This window comes from Cibotium barometz, chromosome 51 (assembly GCF_041138505.1).
Source record: "Cibotium barometz isolate CiBa-2024 chromosome 51, ASM4113850v1, whole genome shotgun sequence".
In the NCBI taxonomy this organism is placed as follows: domain Eukaryota; kingdom Viridiplantae; phylum Streptophyta; class Polypodiopsida; order Cyatheales; family Cibotiaceae; genus Cibotium; species Cibotium barometz.
The window spans coordinates 35271327-35295975 of record NC_141096.1 but is presented as its reverse complement, the minus strand read 5'-3'; the positions used below and the strand labels follow the sequence as shown (position 1 = coordinate 35295975).

General features: G+C 43.5%; 1 protein-coding gene across 1 annotated transcript; it reads right to left on the bottom strand.

Annotated features, from left to right (window-relative positions):
• Window positions 1-4455: 4455 nt before the first annotated feature.
• On the bottom strand, window positions 4456-23835 carry LOC147609582 (uncharacterized). The gene is made up of 7 exons (XM_086788022.1): window positions 21702-23835; window positions 15247-15337; window positions 14958-15115; window positions 14763-14814; window positions 13966-14051; window positions 13721-13814; window positions 4456-5563 (listed from the first exon to the last, which is right to left on the bottom strand). Exons 1-7 carry the CDS (start codon window positions 23355-23357, stop codon window positions 4629-4631), a joined length of 3072 nt encoding a protein of 1023 aa, XP_086644148.1. The 5' UTR covers window positions 23358-23835; the 3' UTR covers window positions 4456-4628.
• Window positions 23836-24649: the final 814 nt, after the last annotated feature.

Genomic DNA, 24649 nt, shown 5'->3' with positions numbered 1-24649 from the left:
CTAGGGTCAAAGAAGTCAAAAATGTACACCCAGCCCTCTTCCTATTGTTCCATTCCTAATCAAAAGTTAATCCAAGAGGCCCTCTTTGGGTCCGAAAAATTTCTAATGTATAGCTAGACCATTTGATGTTTGCAGAGCTACAACTGCTTTCTCTCTCTTTTATTTCACGGCTTATGTTGTAGTTGCAAGGCTTGAATGCCTTCCAGAATGAATTCTCTTACATAACAAGATCTAAAAAGATACACCACCACCCAAAGCTACTTCTTTAGAGCCAACCACAATCGAAAACTCAGTAAGAGGCACCAAAGATAGTCGAACACTCAGTAAGAGGCACTGGAGTTAGCCCTACACTAGTGCTTATAGCAGTATCGAATCCCACCTAGCCACCCAAGGCACTCTCTGAACCTTGGCAACTAGTAGCGTGGAAAGGCGTTTTTTTAAGAGAGAGTGACTAGCTTCATCGCCTTCTTTATAGGCTCAGCTTACCTTGTTTTTTCTTTTTATTTTTTTACAAAACGAATTGCAAGCAAGGCTTCATTGCCCTCAAGGTTTAGCCAGCGAAGGGTCTCTAGAGAGAGAGAGAGAAGGGGGGGGGGGAGACTGCCGCCAGCATGAAAGAGAAGAAGTAATATTTTTTAAATTTGAGAGTTAAAACGAGGTTATCTCCTTTCACACCTTTGCCAAGTTGCCTCCCACACTAGCTTCCTTTCATTCCACACTCCTATTCTTTACCAAATGTGTAGCCCTTAACCTTTTCACATCCACTTAGGTTCGGGACATCTTGCATGCAAACTTGCACTCTTGAGTTATCAGCGGTTTGTAATCATACGAGCACACTTGGAGTATTTGTGAGGAGTAATCATGCGCTTATATTTTGTGGAGATTATTCACACGTGACCATTTCAGTTAGCATCATTCACGCACATTGGCACTTTATTTGGGATTGTTCGCACACTTGGTGCTTTGTGAACGTGTTTTCACATTTTTGTGTTTTGTGGAGTGTTCACACATTTGGGGATATTTTGTGGAGAGTGTTCACGCACAGATATCGGTTTTTCCTACTATTTTTACCCCTCATTCAATCGACACTCTACACCCCATCATCGTCATCAACATCACTATGTTACCATCTCAGATCCTAATCTTAGAAGGGATGCTCATGCATTATTTTTGTGGCTTTACGCTCGTGAGCTACCATTTCGTGTCACAAATCATATTTCTTCTGTCGCATTCACACGTACTTTTGGCACTTTGAGGTTTAGGCCTTCAAACCCTTATTCATCGACTTCATGTTATGATGAGGTAGCCTATTCATGCCACGAATGGTTCTTCGAGCTCGAGGGATCGATGCCTAGTCACTCGAGACATTTGTTTGATGAGGTGGATGTTTATGCTAGATGGCCCGCACACGAGGATTTCCTTGTGTCATTGCTTGACTACCATCACACGAATGGTTCGGTATTGTTCGCATGGGATGATTCTTTCTTGGGCGTCTTACATGAGTGTCCTACACTCTTGAGCCATTATGATTATGTTCGGCACCCACATACCTATGATAATGTATCTCATACACATACACATGATGCCATGTGCCACGCACACTTATGATGATGTATCGCACACACTTATGATGATATTTATACAAGCGCACGTGATTATACACATGCACATGATGATGTTGCCACATGCATATGCACATGATGGTGTTGCCACATATGTACATGATGATGATGATAGTGGTGTGTGAGTTGGATCATGTGGGCATGATCTCGAGGGCAGAGATAGTAGCGAACACATCGAGCATTGATACTTACATGCCTATCTTCCTTACTATGGATCATATAGATATATTAGTTGATCGTGGGAGCATTTTAGAGGATAGTCTGCATTCGATTAGTAATATATCTAGTATAGCACACAAGTTTGGCGATACTTCACATGTGAGTTATTGGTATACTTATGGGCATAGGCCTGAGTTCCTTATGCTAGAGGCTGTTCTTCTAAGACTTTAGCATGTGGAGATGTTCACAATACCACTACTTCTAGTCTTCATAGTGTACCTAGCAGTGTTCATTTGAATATAATCTATGTATTTGAGCAGTCAGGTGTATAGTGCATGAGGGTAGTGTTTATTTTACTAATGTGAGATCTCATAGGAGACACATGATTATTCATATAGATCTAGAGAGTGTTACATTTGGCTTAGATAGTCTCTTAGATCTATTATTGGGAGATAGACTCTACCTATGAGGATTACTTCAGTGACCTTGGAGATTCTAGGGTTAGGGATTTTATGAATGATCATTCCATTTATCTCTCATGTGTGGATACGTTGTCAGCCCTCAATGACGATGACATTTATAATGATCCTATTGGAGGATCATGCACATATAGCGGGATTTGCACATGAGGATGTGATACATAGCTCAAGTCATGCATATACACATGGATACAGAGGGTCGTGCCTCGGATGTTTTGAGTTGTGCCGGCATCAATTCTTATTTGACTTTGCATGATGCTGACTACGAGCTATGTGCATTTGGTTCCTGTGATTGTCTCCACACGATCCTATGTTTTGCGAAGCTGGGACATTTACTTTTGGATGCACCATTTACCATTTGTAGTGTCTGGTTTTTTATTATGTGGTTCGACATTCAGATACACCTATGGCACATCATAGTCTTGGCCTGCACGATGGTTCTTTTGTGCTAGGACATTTTGCCATTCTGGCCACAAGTAAGTTTCAAGTTCATTGTGTGGATGTCTTTAGTACCGGACTCACATTACGACTGCGAGGATGGGCTAGTTGTTGGTTTTCCTTTCAACATAGGAGGATTTGGGGCTAGCCTCATAATCGACACTAGTCTTCCATATTTTTCATTTGAACCAGGTGGTTGGAGGATCATTCTTTTTGGAGTTTGGATGGTTCAAATTTCCCTTCGATCCATGCGATTGCATGATTAGCTTCATCATGGACAGGAGTCTGTTATCCTTTCCATTTGACCCTAGGGGTCATACAACTCCTTGGCTTCACTTTTGATTCAAAGGGTGTATTGTTAGCTTCATCATCAGCTTTGCACTACATTCCTTTCCATTTGATCTAGGAGGGGTCATATGCTTTGATGACAACACTGACATTCAGTTTTGATGTATTTTTTGACTTTGGTATATAGCCTTTTATGTTTCTTTGTGCACAACCACCCTTCAATTTCGAGGACGAATTCATTGTAGGAGGGGATGGTTTGTAATGAAGCAATTATATATGCACATGCACATGTATGGGTATCGGCCTAGGCACATGTACCTTGGGTCCCTTGAGCATAGGTTTGGGAACATGGACATATTGATTAACTAATGTGAAATGACCAAGCTCTATATAAATGATCTTAGTCTAGGTTATTGTACCCTTTATCACCCTTTGATCACCTTTTACCATCATCTAATATGATAGACATCTTGTCTTCTTGGAGCTTATGCCCAAGCTTTCATGATTGATTTATGGCAATCTTTCTATGTTTAGATACTAGTCCCTATGATGAATGGAACATGTTTGTACTCCATGCTAATGAGCGCAATCCCCGAAGTCCCTTCATTGCAATGCCTCTACCTTGGTTGCTATAATGAGGTGTAATGAAAATTAGAGAAAAATTTATTTAAGATTATCGTAATCACACTTAATTACTTCATGGATACATCTTGATACACATGAGAGAGACACTATACAAAAAATTAAAATGGGAGGAGATTATGAACTCCTTATTTACAAACATTAGCCCAAAATAGTTAAAACTTGCACGACTTCCCTAGCTCTATTTTTGCCTTGCCTTGAGTATCAATCCTCCTTAGCTATATCAATCTTATTTTTTGATTCAATACTCCTTATTTACAAACATTAGCCCAAAATAGTTAAAACTTGCATGACTTTCCTAGCTCTAGTTTAACCTTGCCTTGAGTATCAATCCTCCCTCTTTAAACCTTAGTAATATCCCACCCAAAAAAAAAAACCCCTTAAAGTAAAATTCAAGAAAAGCTCCCTGCTCTGAGAGAAATCTTTAGAGATAGCTCATACGCTTTGCAGAGGTTTTCAAAGCAAGCACAAAATAGATATGCTTGTGTGTTGTAGGAGTAGCCTACACTGTCTTTGAAGACTCCATGCTTTAAATCTAACTCGTTTTGTTTAGACTGCCTTGATGCTGAGAGAGCCTCAGGGTTGTCTAGATTATCATGCATTTATGTGAAATTAAATATCCAACCAATCCATCCACGAAAAAAACAAAAAACAAAACAACACAAAAAACTATGAGTTGCAAAGAGCTACAAAGCTCACTGCTGAAAGGATCCCATGATATGAAATGATGGCACACTCTCTGTGCTCTGAAACCTTGGGCTGCCAAAAGCTGCATTACATTTGTTGCATACATTATAGAGCTCATTTGCAACGCATTTCACAAAGGATTGACACTGAGAACTCTAATTGATTCTTGATTGATAATCCACTCTAAGAGCCTTTATAGCCCAGTGGATGAAAGAATTACAAGTAAAGAGGCCACCCGCAATGGCCAAACAGAAGACTCTTTACAGATTTGGAGATTCTAGACTATAACTCCCTCTTATAAGCCAGAAGAACATCATAATCGAATAGGCAAGCTATAATTTTGGAATGTTCTGATTTCTCCTTCCAATCCAGCAGTTACTATGACCATACCCCATGCTGATGCCATGGCAGTTATGTCTTTGCCGTTGTCGCCCTCCCCTTCTAACACGTCATCAATTTTCATGGGGTTTGCATTGGAGTCAACTGCATTCCTTGTTGAGTTTTGCTGCAGGGAAGGAAGCTTCTCCTCAGGCCAAGTTGCAGACCCTTTGCTGTCAGAGAAAAATCCGTTGTTTTTAATATGTTGAGTTGCCACACAATTCGAAAATATTGAGCTCCCACAGCAATCTTCCAAGTAAGAATCTAACATAGGAGACATGAGGCTTGAGGCTTCTTCATTACAAGATGCATATCCAGCATCTTGAAGATCTGAGGGAGCCGAATTCATCCTGAAGACATCCCTCAATCCCAAACCCACAGGTTCCCTTGTGCTCTCTTTAGATGTTGAGATTGATTTCTCTTTTGCTGATGAGATTGATTTGCCAACAGATACTGACTTTCCATGAAAAGATGATGCCTCGCAAGCAAGAACAAGCTCAAGATCTGAACGACTGCTTGATACACTCACTGGTGAGTAGCCACCAGAGGCTGGTGTAGTCTTCAAAATGCTGCCTTCTTTCTTATGAGCCGACGAAGAGACTGTCTTCTGAGAAAGCTTTGGTTCTCCAGTGTTTGATTGTGTAGGCTGAAAACTCATCCCGGGCCAGGGTATCGCCACTAAAACATGTCTAGCAGAGAAATCTTCATAGGATCCTGACATTCTTTCCATTCTTTTTTGTTGACCTGGGCACTCAAATTTTGAATCATTATAGTTCCAGATGCAAACACGAGAATCCTCACTTGCACAGGTTATGTACCTCCCATTCGAGCTGACAGATGCTGAAATATGGCTTTTTGTGTTCCGAAAACCTGCAGCATAAATAAAAAGGTAACTCTCTCTCTCTCTCTCTCACACACACACACACAGAGGTCGGTAACATGAAGTCTGTTGCCACATGCAAGTCCTCAGATGCATCATGCATGTGCATGGTTTTATGAATACAGGTACAGGGTAGACATGGGTAGAACAGGGCAAAAAGACCATTGTGAGCCTCGATTGCAAGGACAGGATTGTTCAGTGTTTGTGAGATTATATCAGGGTTTTGCACGGGATAAAAGTGTGGCAGAGGGCACTAACTATGGCTGCAGGATGAGCAGGAAGCACCAGGGGTGTGACACTGCCCTCTGACGCTCTTCAGCAGCCCACAGCCCAAAAACAGCAACCACACTGGTGCCCTCTGCACAAGCAACACAATCCAGACAATGGACTCCAATGAAAACACTCAGGTTCTGGCTTGGTGAGATGCACAAGGGCATAGTGAGGTGACCATAGAATTTGCAGATTTGCAGCTTAATCTTCACCATTAGTTAAGCATATATCCGCAAGAGCAGGAAATGGAACAAAAAAAAAAGGAAGGATACTGCATATTTTGTGTGTATAATCAATTAAACCTTATGTCTATTTGTCCTTTTCCTATTTAGGTAAGTAGTTAATTGAATTGCTTCTGCCAGACTCTCTGCCATTGATATCCGAGCATGTTATATACTGCCAAATAGTACTCTCTTGCAAGAAGTGTTGTTTGCCAGTGGAGCATGGTCAAGTTGCGTTCAGGTAGATGGACAGAAATGGATACCCACAAGCAAGACAAGCAGATCCCGGAGCCAGGCGTTAGTACGGGAGCGCCTGTTTGTGCGTGGTCCTGGAACACCAGTTGGGCGCTCTCCGCGGAGTCCAATGAAAGCACAGGACCGTAGAGATTGGACCACACTAGTGGTCTTTCTGCTTCGAGTATCTACTTCGAGCATATTTGTTTGGTACTGTATTCATATGTACATGGACATCATCTGGTTCTTGGAACCCATGGAGCATTGTATTTGTTAAATACTCCCAATAAATATATCATATATTGAGGGGGGGGTCGGCCCGTTCCGGCCCCAGTGCTGGTGTCCATCTATTTATTTCATTTCATTTCAATTTCAAGTTGTATTAAGTTGTCCATTTCAAATTGTGGTTTTAAAGTTGTGCTATTACGCATGTGGTTGTCCAACGAAGTCTCTTCCCACTTGACGGGATCAATTTCATTGGGTATCAGAGCACGGTTGTTTCCCTCTTCCTAGTGGGAAAACGAACCTGTGTACTGGACACCCCACTTTTAGCGCACTTAAACACAATGGACAGCCAAGGCAACCCTTTGGAAGTGCCAAATTCGAGGGGTCCATCTAGTGCCTCTCGTGGTTCTGATACTCTGCGAGGAAGGCACAAGCCCCTTGAAAGAGTTAATGATAGTGAATCAAAGGGTCAACTGTCTCCAGGAAAGATAGTCATGCTTGAACAAGAGCTTGATGCAATGAGGGCTGAAATGGAACATATGAGAAAACTTTTGCAGGCACAAGAGCAAGAGTTAAAATTTTTGCATGAAGATCCCCATGTGCAAAGTGCCATTGAAGCTAGGAAGGCTTATTGAATGGTAGATGTAACTTTTGAGTCCTTGGCACGGGAAGTGGATAAGAAGCCAAGGGAGTTGGCACTTGCCTACCTCCTCCGCAAATTCGATTTCCATGCAGCACTTCGACAGGGGGGTGTTTTCCTAGGAGTACCGATTAGAAAGAGTGCAACTCCATCAACAAGTTCAGCAAGAGCAATGTGCAAATTCCAAGTTCATGATGTGCACTCCGCATTTTGTAAGCCCTAGTCCACCGACCAGTCAGCCAGTGTAAGCCCAGCGGGGCGTGCCGTGACAAACTCAACCACGTGTCCAAGAGATAGAGATATAGAGAGAAAGGGGAGAGAGAGGAGGGAATAGGGATCTTGCACAGCACACCACATTCAGCGGTCCACGGGCACGTTAGCCAAGATCAATACAATCAATGAATACAAAACAAACAGATATGCCGATGTAGGATATCCAAGTCGATGTCGATGTCGATGTCGAGGCACGAGATCTCTGATGCCGAGCACACCATGGGGATGACTCAGGAGTATCTCTCACCGGGCTAGTACCAAATCTAATATCCAAATCCAAATCCAATGAATCTAAGTCCAATGAATCCAAATCCAAGTCCAAGTCCAAGTCCAAGTCCAGATCCAAGTCCAAGTCCAAGTCCAAATCCAAGTTCAAGTCCAGATCCAAGTCCAAGTCCAAGTCCCATAGCCAAGTTTCACGTTCATGTCCAAGCTTCATGCCCAAGCTAGCTGTCCAAGCTTCATGTTCCATGTCCAAGCTCTATGCCCAAGTTCTCCATGTCCAAGCTCTTATGTCCCAAGTCCAAGAAACACTCGCTCATCCCATGAGTAATCTCCACAACTCCCATAGCCTTGTCCATAAAGAAAACCATGGAAAAGCTCTTTCTCACAAGAAAACTAATATAAAACCTGTTTGAATGGTTTTCGAGCGATAAAAACCTCCAAAAAGCAGTTTAGGGTTTTTGGAGCAATTTTAGGGTTTTTGAAATTTCTGGCTATACAGCTCCGTACACGCATCCATATCGCCCATGCATATGCCCATACAAGTCTAGGGCTAACCGTACATCTGAAAAGCAAGTTGGAGAAGGTGTTGATGGCGAAGAAGAAGCTCTCCATGATCATAATGCACACATACACTCCACTATCTCCTTCATGATGCTACAAGAGAGATTCAAGCCTTTTTATACTTGAAGAGGGCTCTGCTTTTTGCCAAAAGCGTAACCAAGCTTTTTCTTTTGTCTTTTTCCCTTTGCTTTCCACTTTATAATAAAATATTACTCACTTTATAATAAAATATTACTCACTTTTGTCAAAGTTCTTTGCTTTTCTAACTTCAGGGCCTTCCTTTTTGATCCTAGAGCTGCTTTTTGAGGAAGCACCTTTTAGCTTTTTGGTCCGGCTCAGTCTCCTCTTTCCAATGATGCCCTTGGCTTGCTGTCAACTCTATTTGACTTTTTGCTTTTTCTTGCTTTTTGACCAAAAATGGTGCTTTTTCTTAATCAAACCTTATGGACCCTATCCCCATGTCTTCTTCCACCTATCTAGTGTCTAGGCATAGGTTTCATCATGTGAAATAGAGCTAGGAGGGCCAAATAGTTACATTCCCTCCCTCTTATATCGCAGTTGTCCTCAATTGCAGAGTGCAAGTGTTCCAATCACATCCATATCTTCCAAGTATATCCATATGTTCCAAGTACATCATGCACATCCATATGTTTCAAGGTACATCAAGTACATCCATATGTTGCAAGGTACTAGCCCCATCTGGTGAGCTTGTGCATTTGGTCTTTTCCCATATCTGTGGTGTCATTTGCTCATCTAGCAACATCTCAATGCCTTTTCTTTGACCAATGTCCTTGTTCTTGATGGTACATCTTCATGGATCATTCGTGTCTACTGAGTATTCCAGGTACTGGCCAGGTAGTCTGGAGCCCAGTGGACTATCACATACCATAAATCCAAGCAGTCCACACATCAAAAACAGCACACAAAGTCAAAGAAATTCAAACATACATCAGTATGCAGTGCACAAGTAATGATCCTCATGTTCATGGATTGTCCTGTCTGGTTTCATCGAAACCGTGCTGAGCCGAAATCTTCCCAAAACATAAGTTCAGATAATCCACAGGATAGCTAGTCCCGGAAGATCACATCATGTCAAGCACCATGAGCCATACATGTACTGTCATGTTAGACTCCAAATGCCATACAAACACACCATGTCAGGCTCCACAAGCCATACATGTATGTCATGTCAAGCTCCATATGCCACACATGAACAGTAGAAAACAGAAGCAATGAGGACCTTTGTGACAACCATGCCTTTTTGTAGGCTTAGAGCCTTATCTTTGACAAAGTCACACACATTGTAGCATGCAATAGGTTGATGGTCGTAGCGCGAAACAAAGCCTTCTTTAAACCTGTGAGTTTATGCAATCCACTTAACTTGGAGAGAGAAGAGAAGAGAAAGAGAAGATGGAGTCAACATAGTACTGGGGCCCAATTACCCACTACACCCCCCCCCCATGCAAGCAAGAGTATTTGCTTATATTTCTTTGGAGAACTTTGCACAATGAGTATGAAAGATGATTGAGGACTGCCCAACGCACGGACGAAGTAGACCGAACGCAAGCTAATCATATGATGTCCAAGCTCCTTTGAATACTCGTCAATAACCACTATGCAAACCCAGAACTAAGGGATGCACATATGGTGGGCTGAATGTTGAAGATCTTCTTCACGTGACACGGAGGCCTTGGGAATGTAGAGCAATAAAGTGCTGAATGTTGATTGTCTGCTCAAGGTGTAGCATGTGCCGAGCTAGGACCGTGTGAAACAACGAAGCCTTTCTTTAAACCTGAGTTTAGTGAGTTTTTAGCAATTCTTTAAAACAACATGCATGAATCTAAAAGAGATGTAGTAGAGACGACACCAGATGGGGTCCCAAATTACCCACTGAAGGGCCCCCCTGCAAGCAAGAGTATTTGCTTTATTTCTTCTTCTGGGTGTCCACAAGACTGAGCGGAAAAATTGACTGGCTGATTGCCAAACGCAAGGACAATTGGACCAAACGCTGGGCAGAACTGTGCATAAGCTTTAGGTGACTGTGAAGCTATCTTCGAGAGAAATACACCGACCCGAGACTAAGGGTAGGTGTGCTGAATACTCCTGAAGAGATTGAGCTTCTTTGCCTTATGCTAAGAGCACAAGTATGGCTGTAGGTATGCACAGGCAAGAGCCTAGGCATACAAGCTTGATTTCTGATGTTGATCTCTGATTTGTGACTGATGATTTTTGGACTGAACTGGACTTGCCCTTTTATATGTTTCAGGAAGCTCAGTCGGCTGACCCTACAACCTGTCGGCCAGCAATAAATGCCCACAACTAGCACATAGTGCTGTCAGCTGCCTGGGCTGGTCGGCTGGCTGCTGGTTAGCTGGTCAGTTGGCTACCAGACCTGGCCGACTGGGACCCAAGTCTATAATGACTTGGCCGACTACTTGTACAGACCATTAGGCCTGCTGCGTAGCCTTAAAGGGTGGCTAGGGGTACTAAGTACCCCTTGCAAGGCATTGCCCAAGTTAGGGCTGCCTTGGGGCTGGCCCCCTTCTACATGAAATGCGACTACATGCTTCTAATGTATCAATTGTTATGGCTGACATCTACATGCATCTGAATGATGAATACTTGCTGAATTCTCCACAGTGGGTTAAGAGGATTGACCTGACACTACCCTCTATAGCTGGGAGACTGACCTACGTAGCTCGTGCCTGACATGTCCCGGACTACTTGTACAGACCATTAGGCCTGCTGCGTAGCCTTAAAGGGTGGCTAGGGGTACTAAGTACCCCTTGCAAGGCATTGCCCAAGTTAGGGCTGCCTTGGGGCTGGCCCCCTTCTACATGAAATGCGACTACATGCTTCTAATGTATCAATTGTTATGGCTGACATCTACATGCATCTGAATGATGAATACTTGCTGAATTCTCCACAGTGGGTTAAGAGGATTGACCTGACACTACCCTCTATAGCTGGGAGACTGACCTACGTAGCTCGTGCCTGACATGTCCCGGACTAGGGCTCACAAAGGGGTCACGGCATACGATAAATATATCCTAGAAGGTACTACTTCTGTACATGATTCTTGCACTGTTGACGAGCCAATTTGTCACCGTGTACCACAATGCATGGGTGCACATGACACAAGGGCCAGAGACTCTAGGCACACATCACTTCTCTTGACTGCTTGTAGGCTGAGGAAATGGCATGCGAATGAAGCCATTTATATGATCAAGGACCTTTTAAAAGCAAAATTACACACAAAAGATTACTACATCTCATTTTGGGGGACAATCCGAGCAGAGAACCCTTGACCCGCACATACATGTTTAGAAAGCCCAATCATAGTATTTCTAATTAAATAGAGACCATGTACCCCTGCAGTGGCTGCTATCTCATGCTCCACCTATTCTTCTTCTTCATTTTCTTCAATTGCCAAGTGTGCATGATGCTTCTCCTATTCCTGTTCCATCTTCTTGAAGCATTGAGATTCCTTGTGCCCAAGTCTTATGTAGTATCATTGACACTTCATCTTGCTTCCTTTTTTGTCTTTCCATTTGCTTAGCATAGCTCTGTCAAGATCAATGCTGCTGTCACTCTGCTCCTTGAGTCTTCTGTTGTCTTCATGAGCATTACTACTATGTCTTCATAAGATGTATCTTTGGCTAACCGGAGAACATTTAGGATTTGGAAAAATCATGATACCTTTTGTATGCTCTTGAGGAGCATGGCAGTTTTGTCATCATCTTCAACAATAACCCCGAGGCTGGAGAATTGTTGAGTGAAAGACCCAATATTGCTTAAATGTTCGGCCAGGTCATCACTTTCATTCAAACCCTGATAAGAAGTCCATATGAGAATTTTAGAGGGCATTGTCCGGAACTTTTTGTCAAGCCACGGGATGATAAAAAGTCCACTGAGCAACGTTGGAGAGTCCTCTAATGGTGAGACGGTTTTCAATCAGCTATCAGTTCAGGTTCTTGAGTGTTGTGGTCATGACCAGAGAAAGCAATGGGAAGAGCATGTATGCAAGATAGGGCCCACAGGATTGTGCGAGGACTTTAGTATTAACCTGATGAATCCATTTCATTATATGAACCTTTCCAATCGTAATTGGTTCCTCACGTGTTTGTTCGTCAATCAATCCACTGCTCATGTACATCAAAGGCGCACACTTGAGCATGCATAAGAATAAGAGCGTGGCACTGAGAGTTGCTTGATCCAAATAGAGGTATGCCTTTTTGGGCTTTACAAGCCCAAAATGACAATGTCTGACCAAGTTTTGACAGAGAGATGAGAATTCCTACACAATATCTCACCCACCAATAGTGAAGAGTCCTCCACTACCAATTCCTAATCCACATCCGTCGGAGTCCCAACTGACACACACTTTTACATTCCATTTACCTTGCTAGAAGATACAAACCTGGTCTATCTCCTACCAAACCTCAATCCCTAGATAAGTTAAAGACATGTTATCTCAAACTCTTTCTTCAATGTCTCTTTTATCTGTGGGATTCTTTTCTTGTGCCTCCGTGTTAAGATAAATCATAAAACCATCCATGTGTAGATTTACTCAATGCACAAGCCCCCCTTAACACATACAAATACGTTCTTCAATCCAAAAGAATAAAGAAGCAAAAAGCGGCTTGGGAGAACCTAGTCAACTATGTCCACAGTGATGAAGGTTTGTGAGGCCACTTCTCTTGCTCAGGTGCAGGAGAGTCTGCAATGGATGGAGGCCATGCAAGCAGCGTATGACTCACTACCAGGAACCACACTTTACATTGTGTGCATTATCGAAAGAAATGCAAGAAAATTGGGACCAAGTGAATATACAAGGCAGAGCACAAGTCTGACCGCATTAATCTTCCTTGATTTGCACACTAGCTCTTAACCCAATCTGTGTCACGAATTCAAAAGCTTGCTTGAAGTACTCCCATTGACTTCATTTTTTTTCCATCTACTTGTAATGGTGTCCAGAAGATACGTCATGCAAACACAGTCGATCACATTACTGAAAGACGCTGCGATATCATGTGTCGACAAAAAAAAAAAGCATAAGCTGGCACAGCAACACAAAGCACAGATGAATAGATGCACCATATCCAAGTGGATACATGAAAGGTTTGAAACCACTATCAAAAGAAGAAGGAAGATGCAAAGATGGAAGTGAAGGCAGCAAAGAACAACCTAGCCTAGCAGCAGCCAAAACCTCGCCGAAACAGTGGTGAAAAAACATTACCAAAAGGCCACCCAGGTCAAGCTTGTCTTGGACTTGGAAGGACACAGGGATCTCCAAGAACACTAAGGGTGGTTGATGGATGAATATGACAAGGAGCAAAAAGATGAAATGCATCAGCAGGCTGAGAAGTTTCATCGCTTGTAGAGAACGGAAACATCTTCAAACACCAAGAAAATTGGAAAATACAAAACATGCAAACCATAGCACTAGGGCTACAGGAAGGTAAAACCTTTAAAAGGTTTTAGAAAAAGAAATGTACCTTTATATTTGGAGCTGATTTCAGTGCCATTGTACACACGGATCCTTGAATCACTTGATGTAATCAAGACTTTTTCCTTGTCCCCAGGAATGAACTGTCAGAAGATAACAATCCTCGTATTAAAAGGCCATTGCATACCAACTGGCAACCTCATTAGAAGCCCCACACTTCTGATAGCCTGCTTGTTACATGCAGCACAACCAAGACCTCCAACCTGGAGTAAAAAACGGGTAAGAGATGAACACCTGGAATCCTGTAATCTTTTTTCCCTGAGACCGCCTGTTTTTATTGCTTCGCACTTCGAAAGTCGTGTCAAGTTGCAACTTGTTTCCTGCTAAGAAAAGAACACACTTGAATATGTCTATAGAGATGCACAAGAAGGGAAGAGATGGTATCTCTATACAACAGTAACTAAAAAACAAATTGCTTTTTCTATTGTCAACCCAACGTGATCAGGATCCCCATGCATAGAAAGTGACTCCCCTGTCAGGCAGAAAATCCACCCCCCTCTCTCCCTAAACCAAAAAATCACCCCCCTGCCTCAAAGTAACCTTGTGGTCCCCTAGAGGCAAAAAACATCCGAGGCGATGCATAACCCACCTCACCTGTTTCCCCTTCACCGCTGGACCATTCAGCTTTTCAGCAACTCGATACAGAAGAGCACATTAACCCCAACCCTCCGCGGTTTGCAGCCGCTCATTCAGGCTCTAACAAAGAGTGAGGATGAGGTGCACAGCTGCAGGAAGGACAGCAGAGGATGCATGTAAAATAGCTCAACTGAAGGTGGTTACAGGGGTTTTGCAGACAACAGTGTACTTTTTAATACCCTCTGTAGGCTGTGTGCATGGTCTCAAGACTCAATAAATCAAAGAGATATAGTCCAAGATTACTTTCATTGTGGCAGAACATGCAGTTTAAGCAGAACAGCTATAGGTGCTTCCTGTTGGCCAATATGTGCAGCACCAACACATCACTTCACAGGAAGAAGCTAAACAGTAGCAGTCTATCTTGAATGCAGTGACACACAAGACACAACGGGTACCTGATGTTTTGTAGAAACGGCAAGTCCCCTTATATGAGCCTACAACTGCTCCCTGCTCAGAATCAAACATCAACAAGCTTTATGTAGTACAATGATTCAACTATTCTTGAAAAAAACCATTGCAAGTTCGCATGCATGTGTGCACGCGGGCACGGGCATGCATGCAATAACACACACACACACACACACACACACCTGTCCATTAGGTGTATAGCAAGCTGCAGTCACCATCTCCCGCAGGTCAACCCAATCAACTACTTGTGGTTCTTGTATGCTCCAAATGCGCACTTTACCATCCAATGATCCACTGATGAAGTGTCCATCGTCCAAAGGGTGAAACTGAATGCATGTTACTACCCTCAGCCGAAAAAAACAATGTGCACATTTAGTCTTCACCCACAACCAAGTGCTTCTATCATATCAAATGACATATACAAGTCAAAAGGCAAATCATCACAATAGCTCCAAACTTCCTTCACCTTACCATAATCATTGTGTGTGAAAATCTTTAAGCAGTCTCCGCTTGAAACATTCCAAAGCCGCACTGTTTTATCCATAGAAGACGAGAGTAGAGACTGTTACAACATTGCACAAGCCACCCAATCAATATCTCAAATGCAGATTCACCCCACAATCTTGTTATTTGAATTTTACAACCCCCCCCCCCCCCCAAAAAAGAAAAAAAAAATGGTAGCTACAACATAAACAAACACACTAGAACGTAAACATAGTCCCCATATCAGCCACAAACTGTGCAAGATTTCCAAAAACACTTTCCATGACACAATAACAATCCTTTTGTTAAACAAGGGTAGGCTTACATGAGATCATGCCAGAGAAAAACCAGACTTTCTGGAAAGGACTGAAGGACCCATTAACAGTTGAAAACCCAACTGTCATCCCCATTCTAGCAGGTTGGTGATACAACAGCCTCATTGGGCCAACCGTATGGGCAATTATCTTTGCAGATGCAAAACTACTAGTGCTGTGAAATGCCAACAGAGAGAACTGTACAACTGGAGCTGCAAATAAATCACACAAGTAATCCTAACCTAATACTTGTATTAACAATGAATAGTTACAATGAAGTATATGTACAACCAAAATAATATATTCCTAAGAGATGATCAACTATCTGTTCCCAGCCCAACTATCTGCTCCCGGGCCATGTTGCAACAGATCCCAGATTTCCAAGCAAATTCTTTCCTTGCCTTCCAATCACCCGTGGACATGTTCTAGCCCTGTCAAATGGGTAAGCAGCATCATACACCATTCCCACAGCATGCTACTCATCCTGCTCAGGGTATCCTCAAGTTGATTCACTTCGACTTGAGTGGGAGCTGCCCAACTAGGTCTGTCTGAACTATTTCACCTTCCTGGCTGGTCCTGCGTTTACACCTGTCTGCCAGGGCTGCATCTGGCCTGGGCACCCTTTCCAGGCTGGCTGGTATGACTGCCAACACAAGCCTCACTGCTCTGCACCTTACTTGGACTCCAAATCTGGTGGGGTGGGGGTGATTAACAGGTATAATTAGTATTAAGACATAACTCTTCTCATAATCAGTGTAAACTCTCTTGCAAAATGAAAGTTCCACGTACATTATTGAAGTAAGATCAACAGCTTCCTTTGTGGCAGGCTTATGAACAGAGAGTAGGAATTGAATACAGCATCCGTAATAACGAAAGATAGACGCATGTGTCATGCTAGGCTACTACTTAGGGTTTGGTAGAGAAACCAGCCCATGTTGTGAGCCCCAATTTGTAAAGGAGTAAAAAAGGTTGTGCATAAGGTGGGAAAGTGTAAATGCTACATTGCCAAAAACACAAATTAAGGCAAGGGAAGCAAATTAATACAAGTTGGACTACTTTTGTAGATTTAAAATAGAAAACCATTCTAAACATTTTCTATAAGATTTTTGGGGGAGCCACCCAAAAGAATGTCACCTGCACACCTTAATTCAATGTCACGTGGACATGCATCTTACTTGCAACCGCCTAAAGGGTAAGTTTAGAGGCAGACTGTAGTGGTTTTGCCAGCCCAATAGACGCCTAAGAGTGCCCGTGACATACACCAATGGTTGAGACATTTTTTGGGCATAATATGACCATTTTTTATGACATTTTTTATGATATTTTAGGGCCTTAAAAAGGTTGGTCGAACAGCACACGACCTGCCATCAAATCCCTATATAAAGGAGGTCAAGGGTCATGATTCAGTAATCAGCAATTGGACAGTGACCCTCCGTTCTGGATCAACAAAATGTTGGAGGTGGCAATTCGCATAGCTACTCTCGGGTTATCGCATGACTGGAAGTTGTGGTTCGGGTTATTGCATGACTAGAAGTTGTGGTGGATTATCCCATATGCGAGAGCATGGGAAGTCAAAGAGCCATATATAGGGTGTGGTGGCACCTTGTCATATATATCTCCTCCAGATGGGTTTTTGGAGGGAGCAACGGCTGGGAGATGGGAGCCCAGCCACCAACGTTGCTCAATGCCCTAGGGTGGTGTGCGTGATGCTGTTGTGTGACTCTGACACAAAAGGCAGTCCCGGCCCCCGAGACACCAGTTTGCAACACACAGAGGAGCAGTCAATTTAGTCATTAGCATGCATAGAAGTTCACACACATCATTCAAGTGTATTTCTATTTCAGATATGAACAATCATTGTATATACATCATGTTTTGATAATATCCAGTAAAAGTCTTTGTCTTCTACTTCAATCTACTTCTCTTTATCATCATTGCACACGTAATTAGCATTGATCTTTGTAGCTTAGCTTGAACTATCATTAATTACACTTCCATATAGTTAGCATGTTACATTGGTATCAGATTGTGCACATCATCTAGGGCTAGATATGCATGAACATGTGTGCTTCAGGTCAGCCTATGTGCACTAGGTCATTCTCATGAATTTCATGTGCGTTAGGCTAGTCACACTAGCTTGTAAGTGTTAGGGTGTTCTGCAATTAGGTTTGCGTTAGCATATGTGCGTTAGGGTTTGCAATCGGGTTTGTGTTTTCAACGATCTTGTAATATGCAGCGGAAGTCTTCGTATTGGAGGATCCTGTCACACAAATGCTCACACCGTCTTCTGTATCCTGAGTTTCGTGAGTTTAGCAATCCACTTTAATACTTCAAACTTTAGAGAGATATGAGAGAGAGAGATGAGAATTGTACACCCTATGGGGTCCCGAATTACCCACTGAAGGGCCCCCTATCCCGTTACCGAGATAGTATTTGCTTTATTATCTTTAAAGAGATTGACGGTGTGACTGACGATAAGCCAAACGCAAGACCTCTGACGACCAAGTGTTGGGCTGAACTGTGCACTGCTGTAGAAGTACCAAAGATGTCCAATCTCGAGCCTATGCACTCTTCCCAGTGGTACGAGGGAGGGATGCACAGCTAGGGTTGAGAGAGGGGCTGTTTGGGACTGTTCTAAACTGTATATGAATGTTGTAAATGAATGAGAATGCTACGTTTTACCTTCACCAAGCGGCTGGAGCAAAACAATGAATGAATGAATGCTGAAAACTGTATGGATGCAGAAAACGCAAGATGGACTGAAGGCTGAATGCTGAACTGCTGCGTTTTACTAATGTAGATGGCTGAATGCTCATGCGTTTGAGGCGCCTAAGGCTGTAGGAGACAAACGCTAAAGAGAGATGGCTGAAACTGCAATCGCCTATGCTCCTGGGGCTGAGGATGGTAAGCGCTTGATGGCTCTCTTGCTGAATATGATGAATGACTAAATGATTATGCCAAGCCTCTATCTATATGGACAAGATGTGCCAGTCGGCTGGCTACAGAGCTGGCCGACTGCACATGTCCAAATAAAATGTCTCAATGATGTATAAAATGCTAAAAATGCTGGGAAAATTACCAGAAAAATCCTAGATAAATCCTGGATGCTATCTGAGGTTCCTGCAATGGTCTAGATGTTATGCATGAATGATGTGCAATATGCAGGATGCTTTCTCATGCAAGCCCTAAGGTTTCTACTGAGTGTATATGCATGAATGCGTCTCTTTAAGTGGGTTAAGGGACTTAGACTGACTGACTGACTGACTATGGCTGAGAATGACCTACATAGCTCGTGCCTGGCTTATCCTCGACTGAGGATATACAATGGGGTCACGGCGTACGACAAATATCATCCTGAATGGAACTAATACTGTACAAATGTTGCACTGCTAATGATGAGCCAGTTTGTCACCATGCACTACAGTGCAGAGTGCATGTGACATTCCCTCCTGCTTAGCTTGGCGGCATGTTCATGGCTTCCAAGTAGTCCGCCAACAACTGGGAGTACTCTTGAAAGAACTCCTCGTCTAGCCATACGGCTTCGTGGGTACCTCGATCTCAGAATATCGTATAGAACTGACGTATCCGTCGACCGGAACCATGCTTCCAACGATGAAGAAGGATCTGCTCGGACTCAATGACGTCTCCTTCATCTACCACGTTTGGCTGCTGTTCATCTGAAACATCAAACACTTCTGGACCAACATATGGTTTTAGCCAAGAAACATGGAAAACATCATGCATTGTCCAACTGGTAGGCAACTTTAACTTCATAGACATCACTTAACTTCTTAACTATTGAAAAAGGGCCAAAACTACGGAATGAAAGGTTGGGACAACGTTTGCCCACTTGTTTCAATCTTTGTTTCATGATACACAGATAGACCCAATCCCCTTCCTGAAGTAGACATCTCGTCTAGACTTATTCTACTATATGCTTCCTGTGCTTTGGTCAAACGGTCCTTGACTGACTCAATGATTTCGGAAAATGCTTCCGTGGTTTTATTAGCCTCTAGAGATGGAGACACCACCACATCTCTCTGAGGAGAGGACACCTCTGCAGTCAACAAAGACCGATAAAAATCTAAAGCAATACCCCTCACCTTGTCAGGCTCAATCTAAACCTCACCCTGTGAATCCTTCAAGTACCTCACAGAATCCCTGCATGGGAAGACATGTGTGCTGAGAAAAAATCTTTGTTGGATCTACCACCCATCTGAGTCCAAAAAGCCTCATTCACATGAAACGCGAACTCAACCCTCCTGTCCATGGCCAACTGCAGCTCTGCTCTAACTGTGGTCAAGAGGTCTGTAATCCAAGACGCATGTGAATGCTTTTCATGTTCCCTCTGAAGAGCAGCAATCCTATACCTAATAGCTCTCTCCTTGTCCAGAGCCTCCTTCTTCTTGGACAAGACAATGCTATGATAATGATGGCTCGTCCTCTCAAGAGCCAGCGCAATATTATGACAAGGATCAGGACCGTCACAAGATCTCCATCTCTCTGATCTCAAGGGAGATGTCAGTATCTAGATAAAGAGAGTCAGGGATACGGACACTGGGAGAGGTCGAGGGAGCCCCAAGCTCCCTGAGACACAAAACGACAGGGCAATGATCGGATTTGGTGGTACCAGGCATAATAGCAATGGTGCCTCCTCTGTCCAAGGACCAATCGTCCAAAACCTGTCCAAACGTGCAAAGATGCTCTCATCCCCGCTTCTGCGGTTATGCCAAGAGAAAGATAAGGAGTTTGGCCTTCTCTGAAAGTCATCCTCAGTCCAGCAATCCCTGCCAAAAAAAGAAAGCGTGAACCTCTCCCATGAGATTCGCTCCAAAGGGTGTAAACCCCCTTCACGTCCACCCTTCTTGTCAGAAGGTTGCTCAAGATCCACTGCGCTCTAGCAGGGATGATAACACCGTGCCCAATAACATGAGGTATAACAAATGCTGCCACTGAAATGCAAACACCCCCTCTAGTCCCAACTGCCAAGGGCCAGAAGGTGTGGCTAGAAAGCATCTTACCAGTTTTGCCACACTGAGATCTATCCAATTTGTGTTCCTGCAAAAAAAGTACATCCATAGACCCTCCTACAAACAGAAGATGTTGTGCAAAGCTCATGAATACACTATACTCAAAACAGCAATTGGTCATCTATCCAAACAATGCATCTAGAAGTTGCGTATGCTCTTGCAAAGCTCAAATGAGATCTGTTGTACTAGGCATAAGAGCCATTGCTTCAAACGCAATATTTGTATCAAAAGTGCTCAAAACTTCCTAGGAATGGCCATAGGTAATTAGGAACACAAAAAAAAACAGGGAAACCTTTTACAAGTGTAAATGGACACACAAGGATGGGCAATTAAAAGAGCCACCGACTGCTCGAAAGCATTGGACAGAAAGCCAAATAGAAGAGCACTATGAAGATAGTTGATAGGATCATAGCTCGAGCTGGGTCATGCTGGAAGTAAGATCAAAGCTCACCAGGTTGAAGAACAGTTGCAAGCTATTGAATGCAGCACACAGTCTGGCTCAAAATAGCCAGCTCAAAACTAACACTCTCCTGCATTTAAAAGCCTACCACGAAATCATGCAAATGAGATGATCAAGGGATGGGGGAGAGATGACGGAGAGCAGGAAGGAGGACAGGTGGGTGCATTGTTGGCACACGGCGGCTGCGGTGTTTTTTTTTTGGGGGGGAGGGGGGGGTGGTCGGGTGGTGTTGTTTGTTTTCTATGGACACAAGCCCACAAAGGCTAGTAAATATTGCACTTCCTTTGAAGCAACATCTGGAATGATATGAGACCCGTGAGCGGTGGGATAGGGGTACATATGAATAGACGAAGGCCAGTAAACATACAGACGCAAGTCCACAAAGGTCAGTAAGCGTTGATTTTCCATTGAAGCAAATATCTGGGATGATATGAGCCCACAAAGACCACTAAGTGCTGCACAGCCTACAGGATATCTAGGAGCAAGTAATAATATTTGGTACAGCCAAAGACCAGAGCTTTTGCATCCATAACCAAGCCATAGAAACAAGCTAATAGCATTATTAAACTGAGTGATGCAAAGTTTAAAAACTGGATGCATAATTATATCAAACAACGTGAGTGGATAAAGATGTGTCACCTGAGAAAGTGACCAAGATAAGTCCAATATATCTTCTGTATGTCCTCTGAATGCACATTTTGCAGTCTCAGAAAGCATAAATAATTTGGGGAGCCGAGATGTGGCACTTTTCCTCCCTGAGTCTGAAGTGTCAGGAGAATCTCTCACTCTACCATTATGCTCAAAAACTTCCCACACCCTTACCACCCTATCTTGTCCAGCAGTGGCAAGATAAGAACCATCAAGACTGAATTTCATTGTCCAGATGGCACCTTGATGCGCTTTAATCTCTTGCCTCAGGTGTAAGTCAGTAAACTCCTTTGCCGCCTTCTTGTGGGCATGCACTTTGACAGGCCTTGCTGTTGGTGGAGCATCCTGACTATCATCAGTAGTGGAACCAGACCTCCTTCCAGACTTTTCTGTTGAAGCCTCTTTGTCATCACTGCCACTTCCATGATGGCTGTGGTTCACTCTCTCTCGGGAACCTCTTACCACTCCTTTGATCGCTTTAAGCCAACCTCTTTTTTTCTTTTGAGTACCAGATCCAGCATCCCCCTGGATGTCTGTCACATATGTGACATCTGCTGCTCTCTCCCTCCTCATGACTTCTTGTACAATAGGGGAAAGCCCCAAGGAGGTTTCAAATTCTTCCAAAGTTATCTCCCTACCAGTGTCGAGCTCTTTAAGTTTGTTCCACATACCATCTTTCCCAACCTCATTCACAACAAATTCCTTGCCACTGTCCAGATCTTTTATTCTGCACAAAACCTCTCTATCCTCGGTATTCTCAGCATCTTTATTGCTCCCCCTGGACAGTCTGTCATCCTTCAACAATATTTCTGGTGTGCTGTCGAAAAAAATCCCATCTGAACCTCTGGAATCAAACAAAGAGTTACCATTCTTATCCGTAACCCTGAACCTTCCAAACTTGCTCCAGTAAGATTGTGACCTCTGGGCTACCAATCCTTCTGAGGAGGAGACACCTGCTGAAGTAGAGGCACTGTTCCCATTTACTTTCTTTCCTCCAAGCGGAGGTTTGGAGGACAGATGACCCTGACCACCAAAACCTGTCCTCAAAACAGCACCACTGCTGTCTCCTAGCCTCTCATGACCTCTATGATGCAACACAGGAGAAGTAGTGCCAGACTTAACCAGCCGATGAGCAGAATCCTCCATCCCATTACTATCCTGTAATCTAGAGAACGTATCATCTGACCTGGACCTGACCATTGTCCAACCAGCACTGGCAAGCCCTGCCGTCTGCCCTTCATGTGCATCTTTTCTGTTAGAAACCCCTAGATCGCCATTGTCTGCATTTCCATGTTTTGGTTCCACATTTTCAGTCTTTGAAATGGATGAAGATACAGCTAAGGAGCTTCCTGCAGGTATTGCAGTGTCAAACAAAACCACCGTGCTCTCAGGATCCTCTCGCTCCACCTTCAACCCCATCTGGGTAAGCAAACGCTGTCTCCTCTCCAAAATGCTGCTCAGACTGCTCTTCCATATTTCATATCTCGAAAACGGAAGATGGGAGGGATTGAAAGCACTGGCTACGGCACCTTGCGGTACATTTAGGTGATGCTTTTCTTCCCCTCCGCTCTCTGCATCTGAAGATGAAGCAATGTCTTCCAAGCTCTCGAAAAACTCTTCCTCCTCTTCTTCTGTAGAAGAATCCATTCTCACGAGAATGTAACGAGGGATGGACGACAATCCATGGCAGACGGGACCTCGAAGCTCTCAGCCATGGTTCTGTGGTTTCAAAGATGAATGGCGTTCAAAGAAATCAGAGCTTAAATGGGGGCTGCCTCACATTCGATGACCGTGGCAATGATCTGCGAATGGCGTGTTTGGATCTCAATCAATGCTTCCTTCTGCTGTGCAGATCGGCTTAAGACGAGCCCGCATTCCAAGATTTCTCAGAAGGGCGCATCAGGGGAAGTCTACACGCGATTCAAGGGCGATGGCGATCCATCCTGCTGCTGCGAGAGGGAAACGAATCGCGATCGTCGATCCGGGCAATCGTGCAGCCAGAGAATGCTTGAAGCAGGGCCGATTAGATTAGAGGGAGGAGGGCACAACAGGAATGTGGAGAAAAGCGCGTTGCGTTGTTGATGCAACAACAAACGAGAGCAGTAGCAGACAACAATACAAGCATATAAGGTGAGCCAGCTGCGGTCCTTTTTCTTGGTGGACCAAAGAAAAAAGCACATCATCATCACCATCGTGATGGGCATGTATATGCGGGCACCCTTCCAAGTCCCCTGATGTAGGAACACGTGCCTTGTAGAAGAGATTTACAAGATTGCAAATTTGGTTTGTTAGGGGTGGGCTCTTGGGGAGTTAAGTAACACGCTTGTCGTTCCTCCTCTACAGGGAGAGCGTGAATTCGTAACTCTCCCCCACCCAGGGCGATTAAAGAAACGAACCTCCTTGAAAAAAAAAGGTTTTTTGAGGCCATGTCATATACAGGAATAGGGGGTTTATGCATCAGGTTGCACTAAAATGAACAAGGAAGTCTTCCCATCCATGAGGAATGGGCGCAAGATCTCCCCCTTTTTGGGATTCTTCGTGAAAAGGGAGGTTTCCACTTGATTTGTACACTCCCTAAGGCACACACAAAACATGCCCTGCCATATAGGTGGGAGATCAGATAGCCAAGATTTACTCCTACATCCTATGCAAATGGACCCTCTCACTAACACATGGTATTGTTTTGAACCCTACCTAAATCTATAATGTGAGATATGATATTGATTGAGTTAACCCAACTCATGATCTTACTAAGAATGTTGAGAGATGGATTGGAGAAAAGTGAGTTTCCCAAATTGTTTTATGTCATGTCTAGCAAGCAAAGATGTATAATTAGTAGGGCATGTAAAACCTTACCCCACCCCACCAACAAGAATACACATGGTCTAGCAAGTAGCCAAGAACATGAAGTGTAACCAACCTTGAGTCTAGTAAGCATA